Source organism: Natator depressus, chromosome 11, assembly GCF_965152275.1.
Source record: "Natator depressus isolate rNatDep1 chromosome 11, rNatDep2.hap1, whole genome shotgun sequence".
Taxonomy (NCBI): Eukaryota; Metazoa; Chordata; order Testudines; family Cheloniidae; genus Natator; species Natator depressus.
Window position 1 is genome coordinate 75,119,233 of NC_134244.1, and position 27,532 is coordinate 75,146,764.

The window sequence follows — 27,532 nt, forward strand, 5'->3', positions numbered from 1 at the left end:
AAGTTACCTGGCTTCACCGTCTCCTGACTCTGAATCCCAGAGCCTTCAGCACCCCTGCTTCACGTCAGCAAGTCCACCTGAGTGGGACACCCAAGGGAGACTTGTAGGCCCCCAGGGAGCCATGTACCCCCACTTCCTTACCCTGGAGTGACTCTCAACCAGCATTGTGAAAGCAGGGGGGGTTATTACAGGGGCAGTCAACGGGCAGACCGCGGGCCAAATCTGGACCACCAGCTGCTTTCGAGCAGATCCTGAAATCTTTTTATTGTTTTATTGTGATCAGGATTGTTATTGGTGTTTATTGTTTTCTCTGAAGTCTGGACCTTGACGATGCCCCGACCAAGAAATCGGGACCGGAATAAGAAGTAACCGGCTCCCCCGGTCCCGGCCTGTCCGGAGCAGGGCGCGGCCAGGGCCCAGTGACCACGGGGACGGGCAGGTCCGGCTGGGCCAGCCCCGGAGCCCGCTGTCCCCCGAGCCGGGCCGGCTCCCCGCCGCCAGCAGCCCGCCCCTCCGACCCACCCGGCTCTGCCCGCGGCTGGGCCCCGGCCGGCTCCCTGGGGCGGGCCGCCCTGCCCCGTCTCGGCGGGCGCCAGCGGCCCGGGCGGGGGCGCGGCATCGCCTCCCGGGCCGGCCCCGGCCCGGCCGCCTCAGGCCGCGCCGCGGGGTGCGCAGGGGACCCCGGCCGGGAGCCCGGGAGCCGGGGAGCCGCGGCCCCGCCCGGGACGGGCCCGGCCGGGGTCAGGGCGGCCCGACGCCCGAGGCTTTTCCCGGCCCCGCCCGGCGGAGCGGGAGACCCGCGGCCCCGACGGACGGGCCCGCCCGCCCCGGCAGCCCGCCCGCCCCGGGAGACCTGCCGCGCCCCCCCGCCCGCGGGCGTCGCGAGGCCTCCGGCGGGCCCGGGCCGGGGGGTCCGGCGGGGTCCGGGCCCCGGTCCGCGCGTTCACAGACCCGGGGGCAGCGACCGGAAGTCCCCCCGGCACCCCAGGGCCTGCGGCCACCCAGGCGAGTCCGCTCCGCGGCCGGCGGCGGGCGCCCGGTGCTCGCGGGGGGGGCTGCGGGGGGGGCGGAGCCAGGGAGCCCGGCGCCGAGCGGCCTCGCCCGGAGCGCGGGACGGCCGGGTCGGGCCGCGGCCGCGGCGTGCGCCCCGCAATGCCCGATGGGACATGGCGGGTCACCCGCAGGGCCCGGCTCCGCCCCCCCCCGCCGCGGGTCTTCTCGCGAGGGCGCGCGTGGCCCTTCCGAAGGTGGGGGGAGCGTCGCCCGCTGTGACATCATCTCAGTGCGACAGCGACGGGGCGGAAGCGGAGCCTGCGAGGTGACGTACGGGAACACACTGCGTCTCCCAGCGTGCCGGGGGCCGCGCGGTGGCTGACGGGAGTAGTCCCCAGACCGCGACTTCCCGCGGGGGCCGATGGGAAAAGCGGCCGCGAGACGCGGGCACCACGGCGCAGGCGCGTTACGGCTCGGTCCCGACAGCGCAGCGTCGCCCCCTGACGCCGGCGGGACTCGACCCCGCTACGGCGGCCTGTGAGGCCGGATCCGGGGCGGTTCAGCCGGCGTGCGCGGGAGCCGGGGGAGGAGCCCGGCCGGGCCTCCAGCGCCGCCCTCCGCGCAGGTAGCCGCGAGCGGGGCCGGGCTCCGGGGCGCCCTGAGCTGGCGGGGGGGCCGGGGGGAGCCGGGGCCGGCGGGGGGGGGCCGCAGCATAAAACCAGCGGCTTTCAATTCCCGACCCCCCCCCGCCCACACCCAGAGACCCACAGAGAGACCCCCCCACACCCACAGAGACCCCCCCCACAGAGACCCCCCCCGCACACACCCACAGACACAGAGACCCTGAGACAGAGACCCCCCCACACACACGAGACAGAGAGACAGAGACCCCCCCACAGAGACCCCCCCACAGACACAGAGACCCTGAGACAGAGACCCCCCCCCACACGAGACAGACAGAGACCCCCCCACAGAGACCCCCTCACACCCACAGACACAGAGACCCTGAGACAGAGACCCCCCCACACCCACAGAGACCCCCCCCCACACACACGAGACAGAGAGACAGAGACCCCCCCCACAGAGACCCCCCACACCCACAGAGACTCCCTCACACACACAGACACAGAGACCCTGAGACAGAGACCCCCCCACACCCACAGAGACCCCCGCACACACACACGAGACAGAGAGACAGAGACCCCCCCCAGAGACCCCCCACACCCACAGAGACCCTGAGACAGAGACACCCCCCAAAAGAGACCCCCCACACCCACAGAGACCCCCCCCCACACATGAGACAGAGAGACAGAGACCCCCCACACCCACAGACACAGAGACCCTGAGACAGAGACACCCCCTCCACACACGCGTCCTGTGAACCGGGAGTTCGCGGCTATTTCTTAAACCGCGGGCAATTAGCGCAAGATTTGAGGATTCCCTGAACTAGTTAATAGCCAAGAATAACAATTCCTGCAACCCAATCCAGTAATTTTCATAGTGTGTGCCCACACACACACACACACACACACTGGGGCTGTCAAGCGATTAAAAAAAATCACCATTAATCGTGCAGTTGTACAACTCTAGAATACCATTTACTTTAAATATGTGGCATGCTTACATCTTCAAATATATTAATTTCAATTACAACACGATACAAAGTGTACAGTCCTCACTTTATATTTATTTTTGATTACAAATATTTGCGCTGTAAAAACAAAAACCTTGTGTTTTTCAGCTCACCTCATACCCGTACTGTAGTGCAATCTCTTTCCCATAAAAGTTGAACTTACAAATGTAGAATTATGTAAAAAAACAGCAACCCTACATTCAAAAATAAAACAGTGTAAAATTTTAGAGCCCACAAGTCCCCTCAGTCCTACTTCTTGGTCAGCCAATCGCTCAGACAAGCAAGGGTAGTTACAATTTGCAGGAGATAATGCTGCCGCTTCTTGTTTACAAGGTCACCTGAAAGCGAGAGCAGGAGTTCGCATGGCACTGCTGTAGCTAGTGTTGCAGATTATTTACATGCCAGATGCGCTAAAGATTCATATGTCCCTTCATGCTTCAACCACCATTCCAGAGGATATGCCTCCGTGCTGATGACAGGTTCTGCTCGATAAAGATCCAAAGCAGTGCGGACCGATGACATGTGTTCATTTTCATCATCTGAGTCGGATGCCTCCAGCAGAAGGCTGATTTTCTCTTTTGGTGGTTTGGGTTCTGTAGTTTCCGCATCGGAGTGTTGCTCTTTTAAGACTTCTAAAAGCGTGCTCCACACCTCGTCCCTCTCAGACTTTGGACGGCACTTCAGATTCTTAAACCTTGGGCCGAGCGCTGTCGCTGTTTTTAGAAATCTCACATTGGTACCTTCTTTGTGTTTTGTCAAATCTGCTGTGAAAGTGTTTTTAAAACGAATATGTGCTGGGTCATCATCCAAGACTGCAATAACATGAAACATATGCAGAATGCAGGTAAAATAGAGCAGGAGACCTACAGTTCTCCCCCCAAGGAGTACAGTCACAAATTTAATTGATGTATTATTTTTTTAACGAGCATCATCAGCATGGAAGTATGTCCTCTGGAATGGTGGCCGAAGCATGAAGGGGCATACGAATGTTTAGCATATCTGGCATATCTTGCAACGCTGGGTACAAAAGTGCCATGCGAACGCCTGTTCTCACTTTCAGGTGACATTGTAAATAAGAAGCAGGCAACAGTATCTCCCGTCAGTTGTAAACAAACTTTTGTCTTAGCGATTGGCAGAATAAGAAGTAGGACTGACTGGACTGGTAGGCTCTGAAGTTTTAAACTGTTTTGTTTTTGAGTGCAGTTATGCAACCAAAAAAAACCCAACTGCATTTGTTACACTTTCACAATAAAGAGTTTGCACTTCAGTACTTGTATGAGGTGAATTGAAAAATACTATTTCTTGTGTTTTATCATTTTTACAGGGCATATATTTGTAATAAAAAATAATAATATAAAGTGAGAACTCTGCACTTTGTATTCTGTGTTGTAATTGAAATCAGTATTGAAAATGTATCAAAAAAATTTAATAAATTTCAATTGGTCTTCTATTGTTATAAGTGTGATTAATCGCGATTGATTTTTTTGAGTTAATCGTGTGAGATAACTGTGATTGACAGCCTTAACGTACATATATAAAATAATACCAAATCCTCAGAACACCAATGTAATGGGGAAACTAATTCTTACCTTAAAATGACAAGTGATTTTATGTACTCATGTGGCACTTGTTGGCATTGCCCTAGCAACAAAGCTATTGAAACAGAAAAGCAAGCAGGGTGCGGCCGTGAGGCTGATGCCTAGCAGGGCTACCAGGGAAAAAAAAAATTCTTTTCATTTTGCCTGTGCTCCTAAGAGGTTGAAAGTTACCTAAACCCCAAAGCATAAAAGTGGGAGTGGGGGCAGGTGCTTTGAAACTTCCATTCCCAGGATCGCCATGGCAAATGGGTCATGAGAGACAGAATCTACAGGGGCCAGGGCAGGGCTTGCAACTAAACTCCCATGTTTCCCTCAGGATTTTCAAACTACACCGGACCCTCACGAGAATGTGGGATTTGGGATCCATGCCAAATCCCGCATTTTAGCGGGTACTGCGTTACAGCGGGGACCGCGTTACAATGAAAGTTAATGACCGTTACTAAATTTGGGATCCGCAACCACGTTCTATCAGAATTTGTATTATATAGACACGTGTTCTAGCGAGGGTCCGGTGTATAACTTTCAGGTTCTCATCTCTGTCAGTTAAGGCTATGTCTACCCTATAGCATTTACAGCGGCACAGCTGCAGTGGGCTAGCCCCTTGTTCTGTGTTTGGGAGTGGCAGGGGATTCATTCATGGTCTTTTTCCTCTTTCAGGTGCTTTCAAGGGTCATCATGGTGCACCTTGGTAAGTGCAGACAGGGCTTGTTAGGGGTTGCGTGCACACCATGTTGTACTGGCAGACCCCAGGTTCTGCATCCCTCTAAATCAATCACAGTTAGTGGAGAATGTGCAGCCTTCACCGCTGAACTCTCTTAAGGGTTGATAGAGCAAATCTGTCATCTTTATTGTAAATAAATTGCTTTAAGACCTCAGTCTCCTGGCAAGGTACAGACTTTGATTCCATCATGAAGAATAATCTACTGTTGCTGTGTAAGGGAAGGTTACAGCAGTTTTATTGATTTTTAAATGAAACCAAGCTTTTCTCTAAGGCCTTTGGAATTTTTTGGCTCGACGTCTATACACATCTGTTTATAATCAAATCTATTGTGACACCTGTTGATCTTCCCTTCAGCTCATCTCCTTATGAAAAATTATCATGGAGGACACGTAGCTATCCGATTGGCTCTTGGTGGTTGTGCCAACAGACCCTTCTTCCGTATAGTGGCCGCATATAACAAGCGAGCACGGGACAGCAAGTATTTGGAGCAAGTGGGCTGCTATGACCCACTCCCAAATAGCCACAATGAAAAGCTTGTTGGCTTGAACATCGAGAGAATCAAACACTGGATTGGTTGTGGAGCACATGTCACAAAACCGGTTGAAAAACTTCTAGGTAACTCAATGTGTTTTTCAATCTGAACTATTTGCTTATTTCTCTTAAAAGACAACAGGTTTTCCTTGGTGATCCTCCGCATACTTGGAGTACCAAAGACTCTTTCTTCATTTCTTTGCATGACTTGTGGCACCTTAGAGACTAACAAATTCATTTGAGCATAAGCTTTCGTGGGCTACAGCTCACTTCATCAGATGAATAGAATGGAACATATAGTAAGAAGATCTATACACATACAGAGAATCATGAAAAGGTGGGAGTTGCCATACAAACTGTAAGAGGCTAATTAAGATGAGCTATCATTTGTTAGTCTCTAAGGTGCCACAAGTACTCCTGTTCTTTTTGAGGAAATGGGAACGGGTCTCATTTATGGAGACACTGAGCTGGCCGAGACAGCAGTAAAAGGCACTTCAAGCCACTAGAGGGTTGGTGAGAGAGACAATTACTCTCACTTCTTAAAAGTCTCATTAACTATTGGAACAGTTGACCCAGGGTTGTCGTGAATTCTCCATCACTGACAATTTAACTTGAGATTGGATGTTTTTCTGAAATATATACGCTAAGAATTATTTTGGGGAAGATCTATAGCATGTGTTATATAGGATGTCAGACGAGATAATCACAGCGCTCCCTTCTAGCCTTTGAATCTGTGAGTCTAGAACAGTCATATTGCAACTCCAGCTATAAACATAAATAGTCTTTCTTTCAGGTCTTTCTGGATTTTTCCCATTGCATCCTATGACAATCACAAATGCAGAAAGATTAAGGAAGAGAAGAGCCTTGAAAGCCATAACAGCTTCTGAGGAAGAAACTCCAGGTGACTGATAACATCTAACTGAACTGAATGACTCAAAAGATTACTGTACAGACAACGATCAGAACAGTGTGCCAACTAAAAAGGACAATATCTTTACTACAGGCAAAGAAATGATAGTGGATGTGAATTATTTCATAAGAACATTAAAGTATTTTGAGGCTTTAGGAGTTCTCAGACAAGGATTCTGATTGTCCTCATTTGTTAATTACTTCTTATTTTGCACAAATTATTCATCTTTCATGTTTGTCAAACTGCAATTACTTAGGCCCAGATCCACAAAGGTAAAATTTAGGCTTCTAAATTCCACTGAAATCCAATGGAAGTCAAGAACCAAAATACCTTTGTGGATCTGGGCCTTCCAGATTACAGCATTCATACAAACTGAATACAAACTCCCGTTTTCTAAATAGCTCTATTGTGGAGGTAGAGAGAGCGTTACTGACTGCCATAAGAGTCTAATGTATAGGAAGTTGTGCTGGATCAACGAACAGGTGAGGATGCACCTGTAGGCTTCCTTCTAAACGTCACCTTACCATTACTTAAGACAAGCCACAGTTGTTTTTTAATTTTACAGTGAACTATTTCAAGATTTTTGTTAGAGGAGGGGCACTCAGACCTGGCCACTGTTGCTTCTTTATTTTCACCCAATGAAGCTGCAAATAGTGTAAGCAGCAGAAAATCCTTTTTTCGGTGCAGGGGTGCAGCACAGAATGTGACACGATTTACTTAACCACACTACTGTTCTTCCAGAAGGTATCCCACAGAACATGACCACTCTAAACATAGCAAATACTTGGATGTTTTTATACCTTTCTCCCTGAACAGTATTTGATCAAACATTATACATGCGTCCAGCTAAAACAATAATTTAAAAATCCAGGAATTACTACATGGTGTTCATAGATTATCAGCCACCCATAGCAGCCATTCATATTCCAGCGTGATAAGCACAATAAACATTGAGCTATGTTCAGAGGCAGACGGCTATCCCTGTTACTTGGAGGAACTCGCACATCATTCGTTCTATCGTCTTCCATCCACATTGTAACTCGCTTAAATGTCTTAGGTAAGGCTTGTACCATCCCCGAAGATCATCAACCTCAGACTCTGGTAGACCAAACAAAGCCACTGAGTTTGAGTCATAGAACCATCACCCCAAAAGCCTTAATGCCAATCAGTGCAAATCTCAGAATTGATGATAGGGAGCACATGAGATCTTTCTCAGCCCACGCTGCAGCACATCACCCCTTTTAAAGCGCTTGACGTAACAAAGCTGAGACACGCTCACTGGACGATCACAGTATCCTGCTTATTTAAGAAGAGCACAATACAATAGACCACTCTAGTGCTGACAGAAAAGTCGCCTTCCTCAGCTGTTGCTCCAAGATGGCAATCTGCTGCTGTTCCTGCATGTGAGGAAGTTGGTGGGGCTCAAAAGGAGGGCAGCTCACAGCAAGAGAAATGGCTGAGAAGAGCTAGACAAGTTAGAGGCACTTGAGATTCACTGCAGGCCTATGTGGTGCTCCCTTGGCACCAGACCCATAAGGGTGCAGGGAGAACCATGGAAACTCAGCCGGCTCTCACTTGACAGGCAGCTGGGAATTGGTTCCATTTTTAATGGAGAAGTAAAATCTGAGCAAATGTATACATGGAACCAAAGAAAAATAAGATCTTTTGCGTGATACCTGAAGTCCTGCCTGAAAAGGTTCAGGCAGACGTGGCTGGTTTGGATTTTGCCTATTAGTACATTTAAACCAGGGGTTCTCAGAACACATTTTTTGGTGGCCTCGGACTGTGACCACCAATTGTTGCTGGTGGCCGCACTGACACTTTTCCCTAAAATACTTAACTGTAGGAAAAACAAATAAATATGCACATACACGTGTCCAAATCATTGTAATTTATTTATGTAGGGTTTTTTCAGACTCAAAAATAATATGAAAAATTATATTTGTATGTTGAATATTGCTTTTCGCAGCACCCTTAGTAGCTAGCTGGGAGTTTGTGAAAAGTGATATTAACAAACATGCAAGTATCACTTTTCACAGCCTCCCAGGTAGCTAGTAAGTGTGCTGTGAAAAGTGATACTTGCATGTTTCTTTGTTTCGCTTTTCTCAGCAAGCCCTGGGTTTGGAGAGGGAGGCAGCAGGGGTCTGGGGCAATGGGGGGGATAGAGGTGGAACCAGGGAAGGCAGTGGGGGCTGGGGGCGATAAATGGGGGTTAGGGGAGGCGTCGGGGAGAATGGTGAGCCCTGCTGCCATATGGCTGGAGCTGGGAGGCAGCACCCCCAGGGTCCAGAGTGAGCGGCTGGAGCCCAGGGTTGGTGGCTGCTGCTGCGCAGCTGGAGCTGTGGATCAACACCCACCACCATGGGGCTGGGGCTGGGGTTAGGGCTGGGGGTCGGTGCCAGAGCCCGGAGCCAGCACTTGTTGCTGCACAGCCAGGGGTTAGCGCCCAGGGCCAAGGACACGTGGCCGGAGCCTGGGTCAGAGCCCGGGGCTCGAGCCATGCAGCTGAAGCCCTGCGGCCAGGTTCTCACCCAGGGCTGAAGCCCAAGCCCCAACGTGTCCTGCCCACCCCACAGGTGAGTCAAGAACTCACCTGGCTCCTGCAGCATTGTGCCCCACCTGTCTCCAGAGGCGGGGCATGGTGGCTCATGCAGGAGCAACAGGGAGGGAAGGGGAGAGGCTGATGCTTTGGCCTCTCCACCGCTGCCCAGGAGGCTGTTAGGCCTGCACAAAAAGCCCCTGGTAGCCGCATGTGAGAAATGCTGATTTAAACTCACTTCCATGCTGTCAAAACCTTTGCCATTGTACCTCCTAACTGCTGGTTTCTCAGGTCAGCGTGTACGTAAGGGTTAAGTGAAGTGCTGCTGTAAGAATAAGCTTCGTGTCCTTTAGAGGAAACCAAGACAGAAAAAAATACTGATGATTTTTAATATTTTTTCTTTATCTAAAAAAATTAATGAAACGATATAGAAAATTCCATTAAACACACCTTTTGCATTTTACAGATTTGTAGTATGCAAAATTTGATTTTATGTAGTGCCCATCCCCATGTATATTCCAGATTAGTATAAACAAGACATGATTTCCCTGGTAACTGGGACCAGTTTTTATTCTGTCTCCTCAAATTTAAAAGTTCATTTGTATGTAGGCTTCGGGAAGAGTTCCTTTCTCATTTCTAAACACACAACACGGTTTTCTTTTCTGGATTTCTCGGCCTCAAATACAAGGAGGTGGGTCTGCAGGGTTGCTTCAGGACCAGTCTGAATGAGGGAGGGTTTATTCTCCTGTTTAAAAAACAAAATTATTTCTAGTGTTACAGGAATAAAAGACAGAGAAGTCTGGTTTATAAAGCTGGATCTCTGCATCCCTCTCCCAAAAGGACTGCATGATCAAGCTCAAGGGAGTATTCAGAAATAAATTGTTGATCATCCCTTTAATCGAGTTATACCAAAGCAAGAGTTAGACAGTGGTTGGGCAATCACCATACAGTTAAATGGAGTAAATATTAATTAGAATGTTACTGCCAATAAAGACAGGTGACCCAGTAGTAAAGCTTTGATAATTAGGGGAGGCAACATTGTCTAGTAATAACTGGCTGAACGAAGAGAGGTCCTACACTCAACAGTCACTCCCATGTTGGAGGAATCTCAACTACAAAGATGAACAATCATCTTCCCAAAATAATTTTAAAATGGTGACACCCCCAATGACTTATCTCTCAGACAGAAAGAAAAGAAATAATGGTGGGGAGAAAAGGGGACCCTGGCCTGGGGAGAGGAGGCATACAGAAGTTCTGTGTGGTAGGGGAAGGTCGGAGGGCACACAGAGCCCCAGCCTAGGGGAGATGAAGAAACATGGGACAGAGCCTGTGACATGAAAGAGGGGTGAGCAGATGCAGGGAATCTGTGAAATAGAGAGGATGGGAGGGTGGCACATGGAGGGGAGGGGAATGGAGGGCAGCCAGGAGCCCTCAGTGTGTGCAATGAGTACAGCCTACAGAAGCATCTAAGTGTGAGAATGCCAAGTTCATAATACTTTGCATGTCTAAAATGACTTTTATCACTGTCCCAAAGAACTTTAAAAATGCAGATTATTTCTTCCCATTTACAAATAAACTCTCTTGCCATGGTTTTCTGGAGAGAGCTGCACAGAGTCAGAGTATTAGCTATGTTTCTGGCTCCTGACCAAAACAGATAATCTGTCAACATTTGCTTTACGTGCATGTAGCATTCAGGGGTGGGGTTCTGGGAAGGGATCAGGAGTGATGCTTATATGCCTAGATCGTCCAGTAGAAGATTTTGGAAGTAAAAGATGTCTGACAGAGGCAGGTTTCAGTATGAACCTAGCTCTCAGGTAAAGCCTGGCCCCTTCTTGGTGGCTGTGGAGCATTCTTTCTTAAAAGACCTAGTCTTGGACTGCAAAGGCGTGGGGTAGCATTTAAGGAGCACTGACAGGGGATGCATACTTCCTACTGCCAAAGAGCTCAGCTGCACAGGGGCTCACTGCACACCACTATACAGCTGAGATCTGGAACTTGATCAGTGGATCCTTTGTATTCTCTTATCCTTATCCTTCTCTCTTATCCTTTGAATTCTCCGGGAATTACTGGGTAAAATCATATTGTTGGTGTAATGCCGGAGGTCAGATTAAAAAACCCACATTAGTCCTTTCCATGGAATCACAGAACCGGAAGGACCGTCCTAGTCCCGTCCCCTGCACTCAAGGCAGGACTAAGTACAGTAGAACCTCAAAAATACGAACACCAGAGTTACAGACGGACCCGTCAACCAGGCACCACGTGGACCCAGAAGTACGCAGTCAGGCAGCAGCGGAGACGAAAAACAAAAAAACCCAACAAATACCATGCTGTGCCGGCACTGCATCGTCAAGCTAGGCACATCGGGGCTGCCTGTCCCCACCCCACCCACCACTTGCCACGTGGAAGGCCAGCCACGTACAGGTGAAGACGCTGAGGTTCACAGGCACAGCTGTGAGCTCCCGAGAAGGAGTGCTGGGGTCTGCACTAGCCACAGGGGCCGTTTCCCGCCTCTGGCTGGGAGGGGGACAAGCCTGCAACCTTAGTCTCAGTCCAGGAAAGAAGCTCCCTGAGCTGCTGCTGGAACCTGGCCGAGAGCGTCAGCTGCTGGAGCCCGAACTCCTGCCCGCCTGCCGCGCTCTGAAGGAGCGGCTGCGTTTGAAAGGGCCCCAGCCTGCACTGCGCACCCACTGGTGCCAAAGCGCCCCCGGGTGCCTCACGCATCACCCTTGCAGTCAGGGGGCTAGAATCAGAAACTTGCCGGGCAGCCGCTGCAGAGTGTGAGCCCCCGTTCCGAGCACTCCGCCCTGAGGAGCAGCCCATAACGGCTTGGGCAAAGTTACGAACAACCTCCATTCCCAAGGTCTCCGTAATTCTCCTGTATTATCTAGACCAGGGGCTGTCAACAGGCGAACCACGGGCCAAATCCGGATTGCCAGACGCTTTTGAACAGACCCCAGAAACTTTTTATTTACATATTATCGTTATTATTATTTTTGTAAATGATTTTCTCTGCAGTCTGGCCCCTGACTGTACATTGATGAAGAATTTGGACCTTGACAAAAAATAATTGACTACCCCTCATCTAGACCATCCCTGAGCGGTGACTGTCGATCCTGCTAAGAACCTACAATGACAGAGATTCCACAACCTCCCTAGGTAATTTGTTCCAGTGCTTAACTATGCTGGCAGGAAGTTTTTCCTAACGTCCAGCCTAAACCTCCCTTGCTGCAATTTCAGCCCATTGCTTCTTGTCCTGTCCTCAGAGATTCACAAGAACAATTTTTCTCCCTCCTCCTTGTAACAATCTTTTATGTACTTGAAAACTGTTCTCATGTCCCCTCTCAGTCTTCTCTTCTCCAGACTAAACAAACCCAGTTCTTTCAACCTTTCCTCGTAGATCATGTTTTCTAGACCAGCGGTTCTCAACAGGGGGTTCGTGGCCCACTGGGGGTCCATGAACCCTTTCAGGGGGGCCGCAGGGCCCCGTGGCTAAAATCCAAAGCCCGAACCCCAGCACCTCCCGCAGGGCTGAAGCCGGGAGCAGCAGGGCTGAATTCTGGAGCCCCGAGCCCCGGTGCTCCCCAAGGGCCAGAAGCCCTGAGCCCATGGGCAGAGTTGGGGGAACACAGGGGTGTTACACCCCCCCCAAACTACAGTGCAAGAGCAGGGCAGTCCTGGGGTAGCTCCACACCCCCCCTCCACCACCTCCTCTCTCCACCCCCTTGCTAGGTCGGAGGTGGGAAGCCAGAGTCCGGCAGCGTGGGACAGCTGCTGCTCTGACTGGTGCCATGGAGCAGGCAGCCGCAGCGTTGCCTCGTCTCCTGCTGCTGCAGGGGGTTGAAGCTGCTCCCCTTTGCTCATGCAGCTGGTAAGAGCTGCCTGGGCGGGGGGACCCGGCTGCTTTGTGGCTGGCAGAGCCCTCAGGGTACAGGGACCGCAGGGGAGCCCTGAGAGCACACAGACCCTAGCTACCTCCTCCCTGTACCCTGAGCTACCCTCTGCCCAGACACAGCCCCTAGCTACCCCCGTCACTGCACCCTGAGCTACCCTCTGCCCAGACACAGCCCCTAGCTACCTCCTCCCTGCACCCTGAGCTACCCTCTGCCCAGACACAGCCCCTAGCTACCTCCTCCCTGTACCCTGAGCTACCCTCTGCCCAGACACAGCCCCTAGCTACCTCCTCCCTGCACCCTGAGCTACCCTCTGCCCAGACACAGCCCCTAGCTACCCCCCTCACTGCACCCTGAGCTACCCCCCTGCACACCCCTATGCACAGCCCCTAGGAGTCTCCCTGTACCCTGAGCTACCCTCTGCCCACACACAGCCCCTAGCTACCCCCCTCCCTGCACCCTGAGCTACCCCCCTGCACACCCCCATGCACAGCCCCTAGGAGTCTCCCTGCACCCTGAGCTACCCTCTGCCCAGACACAGCCCCTAGCTACCCCCCTCCCTGCACCCTGAGCTACCCCCCTGCACACCCCCATGCACAGCCCCTAGGAGTCTCCCTGCACCCTGAGCTACCCTCTGCCCACACACAGCCCCTAGCTACCTCCTCCCTGCACCTCAAACTTTTTGAGCGCCCCCCCACCTTTGAGTTATAATTTTTGGTGGTAGGCCCCCCAAGTCCAGACAGGCGGGTGGCCTGCTGAGGTGAGTCAGGGGGTGGAAGTAGCATACCCTCCCCAGACCCCGACGTCGGAGCTGGCTTGAGCCTCACTGGCCCCTGCCCACCCAAAACAGAAACTCCCCAGTGCAGCCACAGCCTCAGGGCAGGGACGATGCCCCGGGACTCCGGGGACACAGTCCGGGCCTCTCACCTCCAGGGCACTGGGGTTCTCTTCTGCCCAGGGCAGGAGTGAGCAAACGTCTGTATGACGTGATGACCATTCAGAAACCGGTGAGGAATGAGCTGGTTTGAGGGGAGTTGATCTCGGTCCAGTTGCAGGTCAGTGAACCTCTCCCTGTCTCCATGTCCCTATCTTTAAACAATTACAGGCCCCACAGGAAGGGGTTGGTTTGATGTTTAACCACATGGCTAAGCAACGAGAACCCCAAATCCCCCTGCGCTTTGGGAGCCAGGTTTCCTGTTTGAATTCTGTGTTTCAGAGGACTTCAGGCCTGGGCACTGTGATTATTTACCAGTTTCTCGGGCCTGAGGGGGTCACGTCACTCACGGCTGTGAGGGCCGAGCGGTTAAGGCGTTGGACTCGAAATCCAATCGGGTTTCCCTGCGCAGGTTCAAATCCTGCTCACAGCGAGGCCTGTGTTTTAGCCACACTTGCTCACGAGGGCAATACATCTCCACCGACCCTGGGACGCTCTCCATACACTCCCCACCCCAAGGAAACCCTGTTCTGCTCCTTTCATGGGGATGCCTGGGATGGTGCCTCATGCTGTGTCCCTGCGGTCTCAGCTCCCGAGGCCTCTGCCCCTCACCCAGTGCCCCCCGGCTCAGCCCCACCCCTGGGTGTTGCTCCTCTCCAGCGCGTGGAAGGAGCTGAGCACGGGCAGCCCGTATCAGAGGCCAGGGGAGGCTGAGCCTCCCCCAAAAGGCCATCCATGCGGGGGGGAAACTCTGGGGATGTGGGGCGGGTCTCCCCTCCGGAGGCCCGTGGGCCCGTGGTCATCTTTTGAGGGCCGGAAGCGAAGCTCCAGAGAAGTGGGGGCCCTGCCTGCACCCCGCTCCCCTCTGCCTCTTAGCCCGATGCCCTGCTCTTGCTCTGCCTCTTCCCATCCCCCCTCCGCCTCTTCCCCCAAAACCTGCACCCCACCCCCCCTCGGCCTTTTCCCCCGCGGCCCCGTCTTCTCATGCCTCTTCCTGTCCTGCTCCACCTCCTTCCCCTAGGACCCCACGGCCCCCCGCTCACCGAAGACAGAGAAAAGGGACGGGTGCCTGGCCCCATGGCCCCCCGGTAGCCTGCCTTAGGGGAAAGGGGCAGAGAGGAGCAAGCAGGGGGTGAGTGGAGTCTTGGGGGAAGAGGCGGAGAGGAGCGAGGGGCAGGTAGGGGGACCTCGGGGGCCAGAGGAGTGAACAGTGGGTGGGCGGGGCCTCGGGGGAAGAGGATGACCGGGGGCGGGGCCTCTGTGGCAGGGCCATGCTCTAGGCGCCGGTGGCCCCCCAACTTCTCGGGGTCATCGGAAACCCAGGATGAAGGTGACACAGGGCCTGGATCCTGTTTGGGCGAAGATTCCATAACACCTCTCCCTTCCTGGCAGTGTGAAGGGGCTGGACAGGGCATAAAGCCCTCCAGACACGGCCGGAGACAGGGAAAGGGCCGTCAATGCAGAAGAGAATCGGGCCCAGAGTTAGACAAGGGGTGCAGAGAATATTCTGGATTCTGGTCATTGCACTTCGCCCTTGCTCGAAATGCTTCCTGTATTTTCTCCATTTCACTCCCTGACTCTCGATCTCTGCCCCTTTCCCCATTTCGTCCTCAGAATTAGCACGTTCAGCCAGTTAATCGCAGCAATCCCGCCATAACACGGCAGCCTGAAATCTCAGCTCTCCCCCGCCCCTCGCACGAGACCTGCTGCCAGCTGAACTGGAGAAAGAATGGGGAACGTCTCTGGCGAAGGGTGTGAAACAGACCCCCGGAAAAGGTGAGTTTTCACAGGGATTTCCTCAAATTAGGAGAAACTTGGAGTCCCAGTTAGTGCCCAGAAAACCCTTCAGGGATCAAACAAACCAGAGGCCCAGCCCACCCCGATCTGGGCTCCACGTGGGAGTGAGCAGGGGGCTGCTGAGACACACACAGACTGCTGGGCACGCACGGACTGTGGCTGGGGAGGGGGCTGCCAGACCTCCCTCGGGTGACCAGACAGCAAGTGTGAAAAATCGGGACAGGGGTGGGAGGTAATCGGAGCCTATATAAGAAAAAGACCCAAAAATCGGGACTGTCCCTCTAAAATCGGGACCTCTGGCCACCCTAGACCTCCCCCACAGACTGCCACTGAGGGAGGAGGGGGCAGATGCACAGACCTGCAGTGACCACACGGATTGTGAGGTTTGCTCCCCTCCTGTCTCCAGTGGAGCTGAGGTTTCTCCCTGAGCCTGCTGAGCCCTGTGGCCCTTCCCAGCCACGCCCGTGGGAGCAGAAAACACCGAGAGACCAGGCCGGGGAGGTCATATGGTTTATTGGACCAGCTTCTGTTGGGGAGAGAGACCAGGGCCTGAGGACGAGCTCTGTGGAGCTCGAAGGCTGGTCTCTCCCCAGCAGAAGTTGGAGAATGAAAGAGATCCCCTCCCCGCCTTGTCTCTCTAATCTCCTGGCACCGACCTTGCAAACAGAGAACTCTGAGGCAGTTCAGTGCTTCCGACCGAGCACCCGGAGCCCGTATGTAACACGGACGTTGCATTCATTCAAACAGTGCCTAGCGCAGCTCGGGGACGGGCTTCAAGCTGCTGCCAGCCACAGCCCCTTCTGTGCCCCAAACCGGGGGCGACTGCACCTACCGGCCAGACCCCTCTCTTCCAGAACGGAGGTGCCCTTTGGTCTCTCAGCCCGGCGCTCTCACACAACCACAGCAGCTCCAGTCACCAGGTCCCCTCTTGGCGCAGTGGGAGCGGGCAGCAGGACAGAGCAGGCAGGCCACCGAGGGGGAACTGTACTCCGGGAAGCCGTGACTCTGTCAAGGATTTAGGTGTCATACCGGGCGAGCCGCTCAACATCCGCTCCCGGTGCGATGCTGTGGGGAACAGGGCCAAAGCCATCGGTGATGACGGGGGGATTTTCTTGGTTTTTCAATGGTTTGCATGCCACGTGTGGGACTCAGTTTCCCTGGGTGCTGTTTGTTTAACGAGGTGGCACTGGTGGGAGAGGTCGTTTGTTGTTACAGAGGACCAGCGGTGATCTCGCCTGTCAGTTGGGCCCTCAGGCAAAGGCCTGGAGAATGGATACCCCAGCAACTGGTGAGCGGGAGGCCCAGCTTGGAAGTCACAGCCAGGTCGGGCCAGTAGTAGGACAGTGGGCTGAGGAGAGAAGACCCGGTGACTGCTTCCAGCCTGGGGGAAAGAAAAGAGGGAGGAGAGGAGAGGCTGAGATAGAGGAGACCCAGGCAGCCTGTTCACCTGGGACAGAAGACAAAGGACACAGGCTTGTGGGAAGCTTATATCGGACGCTTAGCTGGAAGGAGGGGGCTTCTGGACTGGGGAGAGAAAACAGCCAGAGCCCACACAGGTGCAGGAGAGACCTAGATGGACTGTGCTGAGGGAGGTTAGGCCTGAGGCCCTGAGAGTTTCCTGTGCTGTGTTCAGATGCTCAATAAACCCCTCTCTTTTACGCTGGCTGAGAGTCACGGCAGTCTCGGGATCGGGGTTGCGTTCTTCCCTCTGGGAGTAGAGGCCCCAGGGGTCCAGAGTGAGGGGACTCCCTGAGGGGACCCACGGCAGACAGGCATGCTCAAGGCTCAGAGAAGAGGGGTTCCAGGAGGCGGAAGGGCCTACGGCTTAACCCTCGAGAGAGTGGATCTCCGAGAAGGGCTGTCACACTGAAGGAGGTTCCTCCCAAGGACTGTACGAGGCTGAGAGAGAGCACAAGTCCTGTGAGTCCGTGACGCCATCCATGGATAGATAAACAGAGGATGGAATGGGAGGTGATTCAGCAGTGGGGAGACTGACACTGGAATACCGCATCCCGTTCTGGTGTCCACATTTCAAAAATAACGTTAAAAAAAACTGGAGAGGGTGCAGAAAAGAGCCATATTTGAGGGATGGAGAAGACTTATAAGGAGGGATTGAAAAACTCAGTCTGTTTAGGTTTTAAAAAGATGGAGAGGTGAGCTGATGGCAGCCTGCAGTGCCTTCGCTGAGAGAAAACACCAAGTATTTAAAGGGCTCTTTAGTCTTGCAAAGAAAGGCAGAACAAGAACCAATGGCTGGAAGCAGAAATCAGAAAAATTCTCCTGAGAACAAGGCAGAGATTTGTAAGAGGGAGGGCGACTCATCACTGGAACAAACTGCCAAGAGAAGTGATGGATTCTCCATCTCTTGATGTCTTCCAGTGAAGACTAGATGCCTTTCGGGAAGGTGCTTCCATCAAAAAGCAGCTCTTGTGATACACGGGAGGGCTGGGAGATACAGGGCGTCATATTAGATGCTCCAATGGTCCCTTCTGGCCTTAAATCGACTAATTTATGAAAAATTGGTGTTTTATTGTATAGCCGGCTCCACCCCCGACTCACCAGTCATTGAGTGCGGAGATCCGGGGGCAACAACTCCAAGCTCCACAGAGGCTGGGCAGGGGCAGGACATCAGCTTGGAGGGGAGGGGAGGGGGGGCAGTGACATCACAAAGGCCTTTTGCAGGACCTCAGCCCATTGGGCAAAGGTGGTGAGGAGGGGGTGACCTCACAGAGAGACCCCGACATCAGCGGGGCAGGGCCGAGGTGCAGGGCCAGGGCAGTCGCTGAGACCCCCCCGGCTTTGCAGCCGCACGTCTCCTTCGCCAGGTCTCCCCTCGAGGACGGGGAGAGAATTAGGATTCAAGTCGTGAGCATGAGGAGGAGCCTCTGTGGAGTTTCTCCTTTTCCACCACTGATTGTGCCAGAAAACGAACTTCCTTTGACAAGGTCGGAGGCTGCGAGAGGTTTGGAACCTGTTGGGTCTGATGCACCTGCTGCAGACAGAATTCTCGGCACAGAAAACACTGGCTTAAGGGGGCAGAATGTGATTTCCTACCGAGCACTTTGACGCTTGGAATCACTGGGGACCTTGGGGTTTATCCTTTTTGGTTTCCCTTTTCCTCTTTCCTGAAAAGGTTCAGGCAGACGTGGCTGGTTTGGATTTGGCCTATTAGTACATTTAAACCAGGGGTTCTCAGAACACATTTTTTGGTGGCCTCGGACTGTGACCACCAATTCTTGCTGGTGGCCGCACTGACGCTTTTCCCTAAAATACTTAACTGTAGGAAAAACAAATAAATATGCACATACACGTGTCCAAATCATTGTAATTTATTTATGTAGGGTTTTTTCAGACTCAAAAATAATATGAAAAATTATATTTGTATGTTGAATATTGCTTTTCGCAGCACCCTTAGTAGCTAGCTGGGAGTTTGTGAAAAGTGATATTAACAAACATACAAGTATCACTTTTCACAGCCTCCCAGGTAGCTAGTAAGCGTGCTGTGAAAAGTGATACTTGCATGTTTCTTTGTTTCGCTTTTCTCAGCAAGCCCCGGGTTTGGAGAGGGAGGCAGCAGGGGTCTGGGGCAATGGGGGGGATAGAGGTGGAACCAGGGAAGGCAGTGGGGGCTGGGGGCGATAAATGGGGGTTAGGGGAGGCGTCGGGGAGAATGGTGAGCCCTGCTGCCATATGGCTGGAGCTGGGAGGCAGCACCCCCAGGGTCCAGAGTGAGCGGCTGGAGCCCAGGGTTGGTGGCTGCTGCTGCGCAGCTGGAGCTGTGGATCAACACCCACCACCCTGGGGCTGGGGCTGGGGTTAGGGCTGGGGGTCGGTGCCAGAGCCCGGAGCCAGCACTTGTTGCTGCACAGCCAGGGGTTAGCGCCCAGGGCCAAGGACACGTGGCCGGAGCCTGGGTCAGAGCCCAGGGCTCGAGCCGTGCAGCTGAAGCCCTGCGGCCAGGTTCTCACCCAGGGCTGAAGCCCAAGCTCCAACGTGCCCTGCCCACCCCACAGGTGAGTCAAGAACTCACCTGGCTCCTGCAGCATTGTGCCCCACCTGTCTCCAGAGGCGGGGCATGGTGGCTCATGCAGGAGCAACAGGGAGGGAAGGGGAGAGGCTGATGCTTTGGCCTCTCCACCGCTGCCCAGGAGGCTGTTAGGCCTGCACAAAAAGCCCCTGGTAGCCGCATGCGAGAAATGCTGATTTAAACTCACTTCCATGCTGTCAAAACCTTTGCCATTGTACCTCCTAACTGCTGGTTTCTCAGGTCAGAGTGCACTTAAGGGTTAAGTGAAGTGCTCCTGTAAGAATAAGCCTCGTGTCCTTTAAAGGAAACCAAGACAGAAGAAAATACTGATGATTTTTAATATTTTTTCTTTAGCTAAAAAAATTAATGAAACGATATAGAAAATTCTAAAACACACCTTTTGCATTTTACAGATTTGTAGTATGCAAAATTTGATTTTATGTAATGCCCATCCCCATATATATTCCAGATTAGTATAAACAAGACATGATTTCCCTGGTAACTGGGACCAGTTTTTATTCCGTCTCCTCAAATTGAAAAGTTCATTTGTATGTAGGCTTCGGGAAGAGTTCCTTTCTCATTTCTAAACACACAACACGGTTTTCTTTTCTGGATTTCTCGGCCTCAAATACAAGGAGGTGGGTCTGCAGGGTTGCTTCTGGACCAGTCTGAATGAGGGATGGTTTATTCTCCTGTTTAAAAAACAAAATTATTTCTAGTGTTACAGGAATAAAAGACAGAGACGTCTGGTTTATAAAGCTGGATCTCTGCATCCCTCTCCCAAAAAGACTGCATGATCAGGCTCAAGGGAGTATTCAGAAATAAATTGTTTATCATCCCTTTAATCAAGTTATACCAAAGCAAGAGTTAGACAGTGGTTGGGCAATCACCATACAGTTAAATGGAGTAAATATTAATTAGAATGTTACTGCCAACAGGGCAGGTGAGTGGCAGGGCTCGGGGTGGGGAGGGGGGATGAGGCGCGAGTCAGCCCTGTGAGGGGGAAGATGGGGGGTTTCGCTGAGTGGTTTGGGCCAGCCCTGCAAGGGGGAGGGGAGAGGGCCAGCTCTGTACAGGGGGAGAGGGGCTCGGGGGAGCTCAGTGCCGCATGGCGGAGGGGAGCTCGGGGGAGCTCAGTGCCGCATGGCGGAGGGGGGAAGGGATGGAAGAGGGGCTCAGAGCACCTCCATGCCGGGGAGAGGAGCGGGAAAGGTAGAGGGTCTCGGGTGCGCGCCGGGCTGCACAGTGGTGGGGGAGGGAGAGGGGCTTGCTCCAGTCCCACAAAGGGAGCCCCTCGCTCCAGCGCCAGGTGGGGGGCTAGGGCCAGCTCAGCATGGGGCTAGGGCGAGCAGCACTCAGCCAGCTCTGTCTGAGGCGGGGGGATTGCTCACCACCTCCAGGCTTCTCTGGCTGGCCTGAGGTGGGGCCTCCGGGGGAAGAGGAGCCGGAGGGGGAGAGAGAAGGAGTAGGGGCCGCAGCTAGAGTTCCAGCTGCACTTGTGGGGCCCCCCAATTGGTCGGGGCCTCTGGGCACGCCCCTGTTGGCGCATACTGGCTGTGTACTGAGCCCTATTACTTTAAAGAGACAGGATCAGCTACACAGTACTCAATACCAAACATAACCCAGGGTGACAAAGTGTACTTCTCTGTCCCCCCTCTATTGACTGGGCCGCATAGATGTTTATTTGTCTGCTACAGCCTTTTAGCTCAGGCAGTAAATAGAGGCTTGTAGTTTTAGATCCAGAGGTCCCAGTTCAATCCCGGCTGCTGACCCTCATGTACACAAACACTACTGGAACGTACAGTCATATCACTGCATGTCTGTGTTCACAATGTTATACAACACAACCAATTGACAGGTGATAATTCACATTGTGCGTTGCTGTTTCAGTCAGCGTGTTGGTGTGGATTCACAGAGTCCAAGGCTAGAAGAGACAACTGTGATCATTTAGTCTGACCTCCTGCATAACACAGGCCATAGGGTTTACCCAGAAATTCCTGCAGCCGGTCCAACTATTTGTCTTTGAACTAAATTGTATAGGTTAGAAAAGCATCAAAGCCTTGTTCTAAAGACAAAGTGTGGTAATTTAACCACTGGAACAGATTATCAAGAACTGTGGTAATTACCTTCCCTGATAGAACTGGTGGCATCTTACTGCAAGTTTCAACTTCGCTGACTTCAACTTCAAGCCAGTGGATCTCCTAACACCTCTGTCTGCTAGATTAAAAAGAGTCCCCTAGTATCAGATATCTGCTCCCTATGTAGATCACTATAGGACCATCATCAACTCACCTCTTAACCTTCTCTGAGGTAAACTAAATGGATTGAGCCAAAGTTTCTCTTTGCGGGGTATGCTGTCAGACCACACATCATTCTTGTAGCTTTAACTCTCTCCAGTTTCTCAGCATTCTTTTGGAAGTGGTTGAGTAGCATTATGGTCGTAACTGAATGCTTGAGAATGAATGTTCCTTTAACGTACGTGTTTCGCGCTTTCTAATGTTTGTGTTTTTGTGAAGACATGCATTTGCGCAACCCTAATTCACAGGGGGTTTTTACATAGGATTGTCATTGTTTTAAAAAATAAAAACAGAAGTAAATGTGAGGGCTGAGGCCCGAAGGCTGTATTAGATCTCCTTTACTTAAAACTTTGCATCTTCAGAAGACAAACCTGAGCTGATGTTCCAGCTTCCTCTGACGCTCAAAGTTTTAACATTTGAAGGAACAGCCATTTTATAAACCACATTTTATTCACAATTAGGAGATAAGGGACAGCCAACAATACAAAAATATTGTCATTTTAAGTTTTAAACGCATTCCAAATCCACACTTAAGATGTAATTATCCCCTCATCACCCAGAAATCTGACTATAGTCGAGAGAAGTTTCTCACAAGGGGCTTGTAGAATGAGGGAGGAGATGTCTAAATCATGGGACTTCTGCTACCACTGCTGCTTTTATCGAATGTCTGTTATTGTGGAAATCCCTACCCTTGTGGCAGGGTTGACAAAGAGAACTTACAGTTAAAGCTGAAATAAAGCTGTCCATCAGATAGTAGTCAGCTCCATCGTGACCCATTAAATGGCTTGGAATGAATGTGGATTTGTTTGTTGGATAAGCAGTTCTCTCTCTTGTGCAAAAGTCAAAAACTTGCACTGGTCCCCCACCATCACAGAATAGTTCTCCCTAGAAGTCCAAAGTAAAGCACAAAACACACCTTACTAAAAACGTCACTCCAAATTTTTGACAGTGTTTCTAGTGTGTCTAAAGCATGTCTACGTTGCCCATGGCGTGGCCTCGCTGCAACATGGGCAGTGTAGACACACCCTAAATGTAATGTCCACAATGAGTTTGTATCACAATAAAAATGTATATAAAAATCTCTAAATAAGATATTAAGACCACTCCTAGAAAAGTTACGTTGTACGTTTTTAATATCTTCGCTATGGACAGCATCTACATGGTATTAAAATAATGGCTAGCTTAATCAGCAGGAGGATCAAAAATGCATGACAGAGCTATTGCACTTGTTTCTTTGCTGGCCACTGACCTCCAGTTTGACAAAGGCCTCATATGGTCACAGGCCTTTAAAATGGTCTCAAAAGTCAACATAAAACAGCAGGAAATATTATATGGTAAAACAGTCTTGGAGGGGCAGTTAGCATACATAGCACTGAATTACTAGACCATCGTGGTTTGCGTAACAGAGGTGTCCAATAGACCAGTGCAGCAACAGAGATGAAAAACAGCTGCGCTCAGCAAGACGTTTCCCCATGACGACACTTTGTTAGCAGTTACACACGTAGTATGCTGAAGTGTTAGTGTTTATAGCAAGATATTAATTCAAAAATGGCTAAGACCCATAATCCGGGCATCATCTTTGATTTGGCCCTCTTTTGACTCACACCCGTCCAAGCCTTGCTGCTTCTACTCACATAATGCCGACTGTTCTACATTCCTACCTTTCCAAACTACCATCGCTTTTGCTTAGAATCTCTCATACTTTGAATCCAGGCCCTCAGTGTCTCTGTCTCTCTGGCCTGTAATGGGAATGAGGTAGTGTCCCCATAAGTAAGGCCCTCAGAAAATAACAGACTTTTTTTTTCTTTTCTTTTTTAAATTCACGGTAGCGTCCCAGGTAAAAGTTTGCATTTCATGGGACAGGCATGGCTGCTGATCACCCCTGAACTGCTGTGATTTTTCCAACAGTGCCAAGGCAGAAGCAGGGTTAGCGGGTCAGTCCCATCCCAGAGTGTGGTAGGAGGTGGAGGGCTGGTCCTATCGCAGGGAGTGTTGGTGTCTTACCACACGGTGCTGGCCAGTCCAACCCAGCCCGACCCAGGTCAGGGATTGGGGCCCAGCTAGCTCCATGCTCAGCTCCAGCAACTGCTGCTGTTTCCTGTCTGTCCAGTGGGGAGAAGGGGGCAGCCCTGACAACACCACGATTCGATGCCCCGGCCTGGCCCGCCCCATGGTGACCCCCGGCAGCCTGGGAGGAGACAACACAACACCAGCTGGCGGGGAGCTGAGGCCAGGATCCCTCCCCCAGCCTGATCCCCACACTCCGATGGCCCTGCAGGGAAGAGGGCTACCTCAAGCCCCGATCTCTCCATCAGGCTAGGGCCTCCTCACACAGCTGCTCATATTCCAAGTGGCTGCAGTGCTGGCCGTTGTCGTTGTGCTGGCTACGGTGGGGGATGGATCCTGGTCTCAGCTCCTGTGCTGTCTCCCCCAAGGCTGCCAGGGGCTGCTCTGGGATGGGCCACTCCTAATCGCTGCATTATCAGTGCTGCCTCTCTCTGCCTGCTGGCCAGACAGGAATCAGCAGTGGCAGCCTAGGCTGGATCTCAGTGCGGAGTGAGCTAGGCCCTGATTCCTGCCCCAGACCATCTAGTGCCATGCGGTCAGACGCTCCCCTCACCACTCCCTGGGATAGGACCAGCTCACCATCCTCCTGCCCCCCTCCTGAATGGGACCAGCCTGCTAACCCCCACAATGAGCAACCTCCGTGGGGACGCGGGAGCAGTGATGCCCACTTCCACCTCCCTGCTGTTGGAAAGGGCTAATTCCATGATTTCCATGCAGTCCATGAACGTGTGATTTACAAAGGGCCTTACCCATAAGATCCTTATAATAGGCCTTATCCACAACTCTCATTGATTTCAGTGGGAACAAGATTGTGCCCAGTAAATAGAAATGGTGAGGTACTGAACAGTGGGGCAATCTCCCGTTCATTTACCTTGGTCCCATAGACGGTGGTTTTCCTTCTACCCAGCTGCTCCGTAAAGGCCATCATGGTAAAAGCAGCTGTTGCTCCTCCTTCAAACTCCATGTTAACAACCTGCAGAGAGTAAAGAAGTTAAGAAACATACGGCCCCTCTAAAAGTGCTGAGGGGAATCTGGCAGGAGCGGGTGAAGGTGTATTTCCTGTCATCTATCAGATAACTAGGAGTTACAAAGTAGACAGCACAAACAGCTGAAAGATGAAATTAACAGAAGTTACATCTCTAGCACAAGAGACAAGCTGTAAAATCCATGAGTTGTGTGTTGTGAACGTTTCTACCAGAGCAGCACAGAATTCAAGTGTTGTACAGGCTTTATTTGTCACAGAGTTTTACTTGGTTTTATCTTGTGCTGCGCGCAGTATGCTTTTCAATAGGCGACTTTTTTCAGCGGGTTCACACTGTATCGGAGTGGTGCTACTAGACCTGTGCTTGTGGAAGCATGTCCAAAAGACTAGAGCTTACACACCAATGTTTTCTCAAGGGCCAATCTTTCCTTACAAAATCTCAAACAGGGAAAACTTTAACCCAATAAAACAGCTTAACTGATTTATTTGAAGACGCACCTATTGAAGTGTACTGGTTTCATACTCAGGACTAATCTCTACAATTTTTTAATGTAAGTAAATAAATAAAATTTTACATACACTACTTAGATGAACAAAAAATATCATACCTGGTTACTGACAACATCATTGTCACATTCATAAACACATCTTCCGTATGGACCGCTGCGTAGGCCCTCTGTCACAGATTCTATGTCACAAACTCCACTGTTGCACACAACAGATACTGGCCAATTAAAATAACCCTACAAAAATAATGACAATGTTACTTATGCAAAACTTACTGTTTTCTTATCTCATCTAAAGAGGCAAGACACTTGCCTCTTCTTATCTTGGACCAAATTCTCATTTATATGTACAGAAATCAGAACCATTTGCTACAGCTGGGGCACAAACCTGTTCCTGTAGGTAAACAACATGAACTCACAGCATGATGCTGTGGCAAGAGAGTTAGCATGATCCACTGAGGTATAAATAGGGGAGCATCAAGTAGGAGTCCAGAGGTGGTATTATCTCTGTGTACACCGGGTCCACTTCTGGTGTCCACACTTTAAAAATTATGTTAATAAATTGGAAAGAACTCAGAAGAGAGCTACAGGAGTGACTCTAGGTCAATAGGCAACTTGATTAGTCTAATTTCCTACATGAAGAGAAGATTTCTGATAGTTGGGGGGTTTCTAGGCAACAAAGGCATAAAAAGATCCAATATCTGGGTGCAGAAGCCAAACAAATTAAGATGGGAAATAAAATTAATTTTTTTTTTAACTAAAAGGGTAATTAGCTATTGGAACAACTTACCTAGGTAGCTGGTGGATTCACCTTGAAACCTTTAAATCAAAATTGGAATTCTTTCTAAAAGATATGCTATAGCTCAGGCTCCGTGTCTGTCTGTCCGTGTCTGACTTCTACAGCGGCCAGTATGGCTGAGCCTAGGGCTCCCTCCCTGCAGCTGGTGCTGTGGGCCCCCCAGGGCTCCCTCCCTGCCCCCTCAAGATTCAATCAGGGTTATTTGTGGTATAAGTCATGGACAGGTCACAGGCCATGATTTTTTGTTTCTTGCCTGTGACCTGGTTCATGACTTCTACTAAAAATACCCGTGATTAAATCGTAGCCTTAGCTATAGCTCAACTGAGGAAGGTGAAATTCCATGGGCTGTGTTATGAAAAAGATCAGTCTAGATGATCATAATGGTCCTTTCCAGCCTTGAAAAGTCTTATGAATACTTGCTATCCCTGGGATTCTCCACTCACCTCCTCAGGTCACCCCTGAATCACAACAAGAAAAGATGAGAAGACCCTGAATGATGCAATGCACACTTTGGAAACTGGTATTTTGTGTGAGGGTTGGAATGATATACTTCAGCCATTCAGCAAGTGCAGTCTAAGCTTGCAAAGTGCTCAAATTGACCTTTCCAGCGCTCTAAACCTAATGAGGAGCCTTGGAACTATTCTTCAACAAATGTGGGATAGTTTTGATGCCTATGAAACTCAGGGGTCTGCAAGGCCTGCTAACTATGAGTATAAGTCAACCAAATGCTGCAAAAGACAGAAGACATGCAACGATGCAACTGCCCACTCATTCAGTGACAAGGAGGCCTTCACAGTTAATACCTTCATCACAATCATCGACAAACTGAAGAGCGCATTAGAACATCGGATCGAGGCTTATGAAAATATTGACAAAACCTTCAGAGTACTGACAAATTTTTTGCCTAACATTTCAAGTTCCAAAGTCAGTGAAGGTATCAAATGTCTGTGTCAGAAGTACCCAAATGATCTCCCAGTAGATTTTACTAAAGAATTTCTTCAATTTGTTGAATTCACATCACACTCTCAGATATAGAGAGAAAAGATGACAAAAGCAAATCTATTTGGATGTACCGAGTTATCACTGAATCCAGTGACAGAAAGTTTCCCAAATGTTGAAACTGCATTATGGCTGTAGTTGTCACTAACGATCACTAACTGTAGTGGAGAATGTTCCTTCTCTCTTCTAACAAGGGTCTAAAAGGTCCTCTGATCCACCATGACTCAAGAGCATCTCAGTGCTTTGTTCCTCTTGAGCATTGAGAATGAAATCATCAGGGTTTTGAATTACGATGACATCATTCATGAC

The 27,532-nt window shown here is 51.0% G+C and overlaps 1 protein-coding gene, 1 long non-coding RNA gene and 1 other non-coding gene across 8 annotated transcripts in view; 2 read left to right on the top strand and 1 right to left on the bottom strand.

Annotated features, from left to right (window-relative positions):
* The first annotated feature begins 1,462 nt into the window (after positions 1-1,462).
* On the top strand, positions 1,463-5,405 carry LOC141995660 (uncharacterized). Its single transcript, XR_012641383.1, has 3 exons — positions 1,463-1,618; positions 4,882-4,912; positions 5,300-5,405. It is a non-coding gene; the product is annotated as an uncharacterized LOC141995660 (long non-coding RNA).
* An 8,695-nt stretch (positions 5,406-14,100) lies between these two features.
* Positions 14,101-14,182, top strand: TRNAS-CGA (transfer RNA serine (anticodon CGA)). The gene has a single exon. It is a non-coding gene; the product is annotated as a tRNA-Ser (tRNA).
* A 5,531-nt stretch (positions 14,183-19,713) lies between these two features.
* Positions 19,714-27,532, bottom strand: part of LOC141996231 (2,7-anhydro-N-acetylneuraminate hydratase-like) — a 69,649-nt gene continuing 61,830 nt past the window's right edge. For 4 of the 6 annotated variants that reach the window (XM_074968176.1, XM_074968179.1, XM_074968180.1 and 1 more), the window contains 4 exons: positions 25,528-25,662; positions 24,809-24,910; positions 22,591-22,755; positions 19,716-20,265 (listed from right to left, as the gene is read on the bottom strand). In XM_074968176.1, the coding sequence (XP_074824277.1) occupies positions 20,116-20,265; positions 22,591-22,755; positions 24,809-24,910; positions 25,528-25,662 (552 nt within the window). In that variant the 3' untranslated portion in view covers positions 19,716-20,115. Of the gene's footprint in view, positions 20,266-22,590; positions 22,756-24,808; positions 24,911-25,527; positions 25,663-27,532 lie in introns of all 6 variants that reach the window. The other 2 variants (XM_074968181.1, XM_074968182.1) reach the window with 2 other exon arrangements.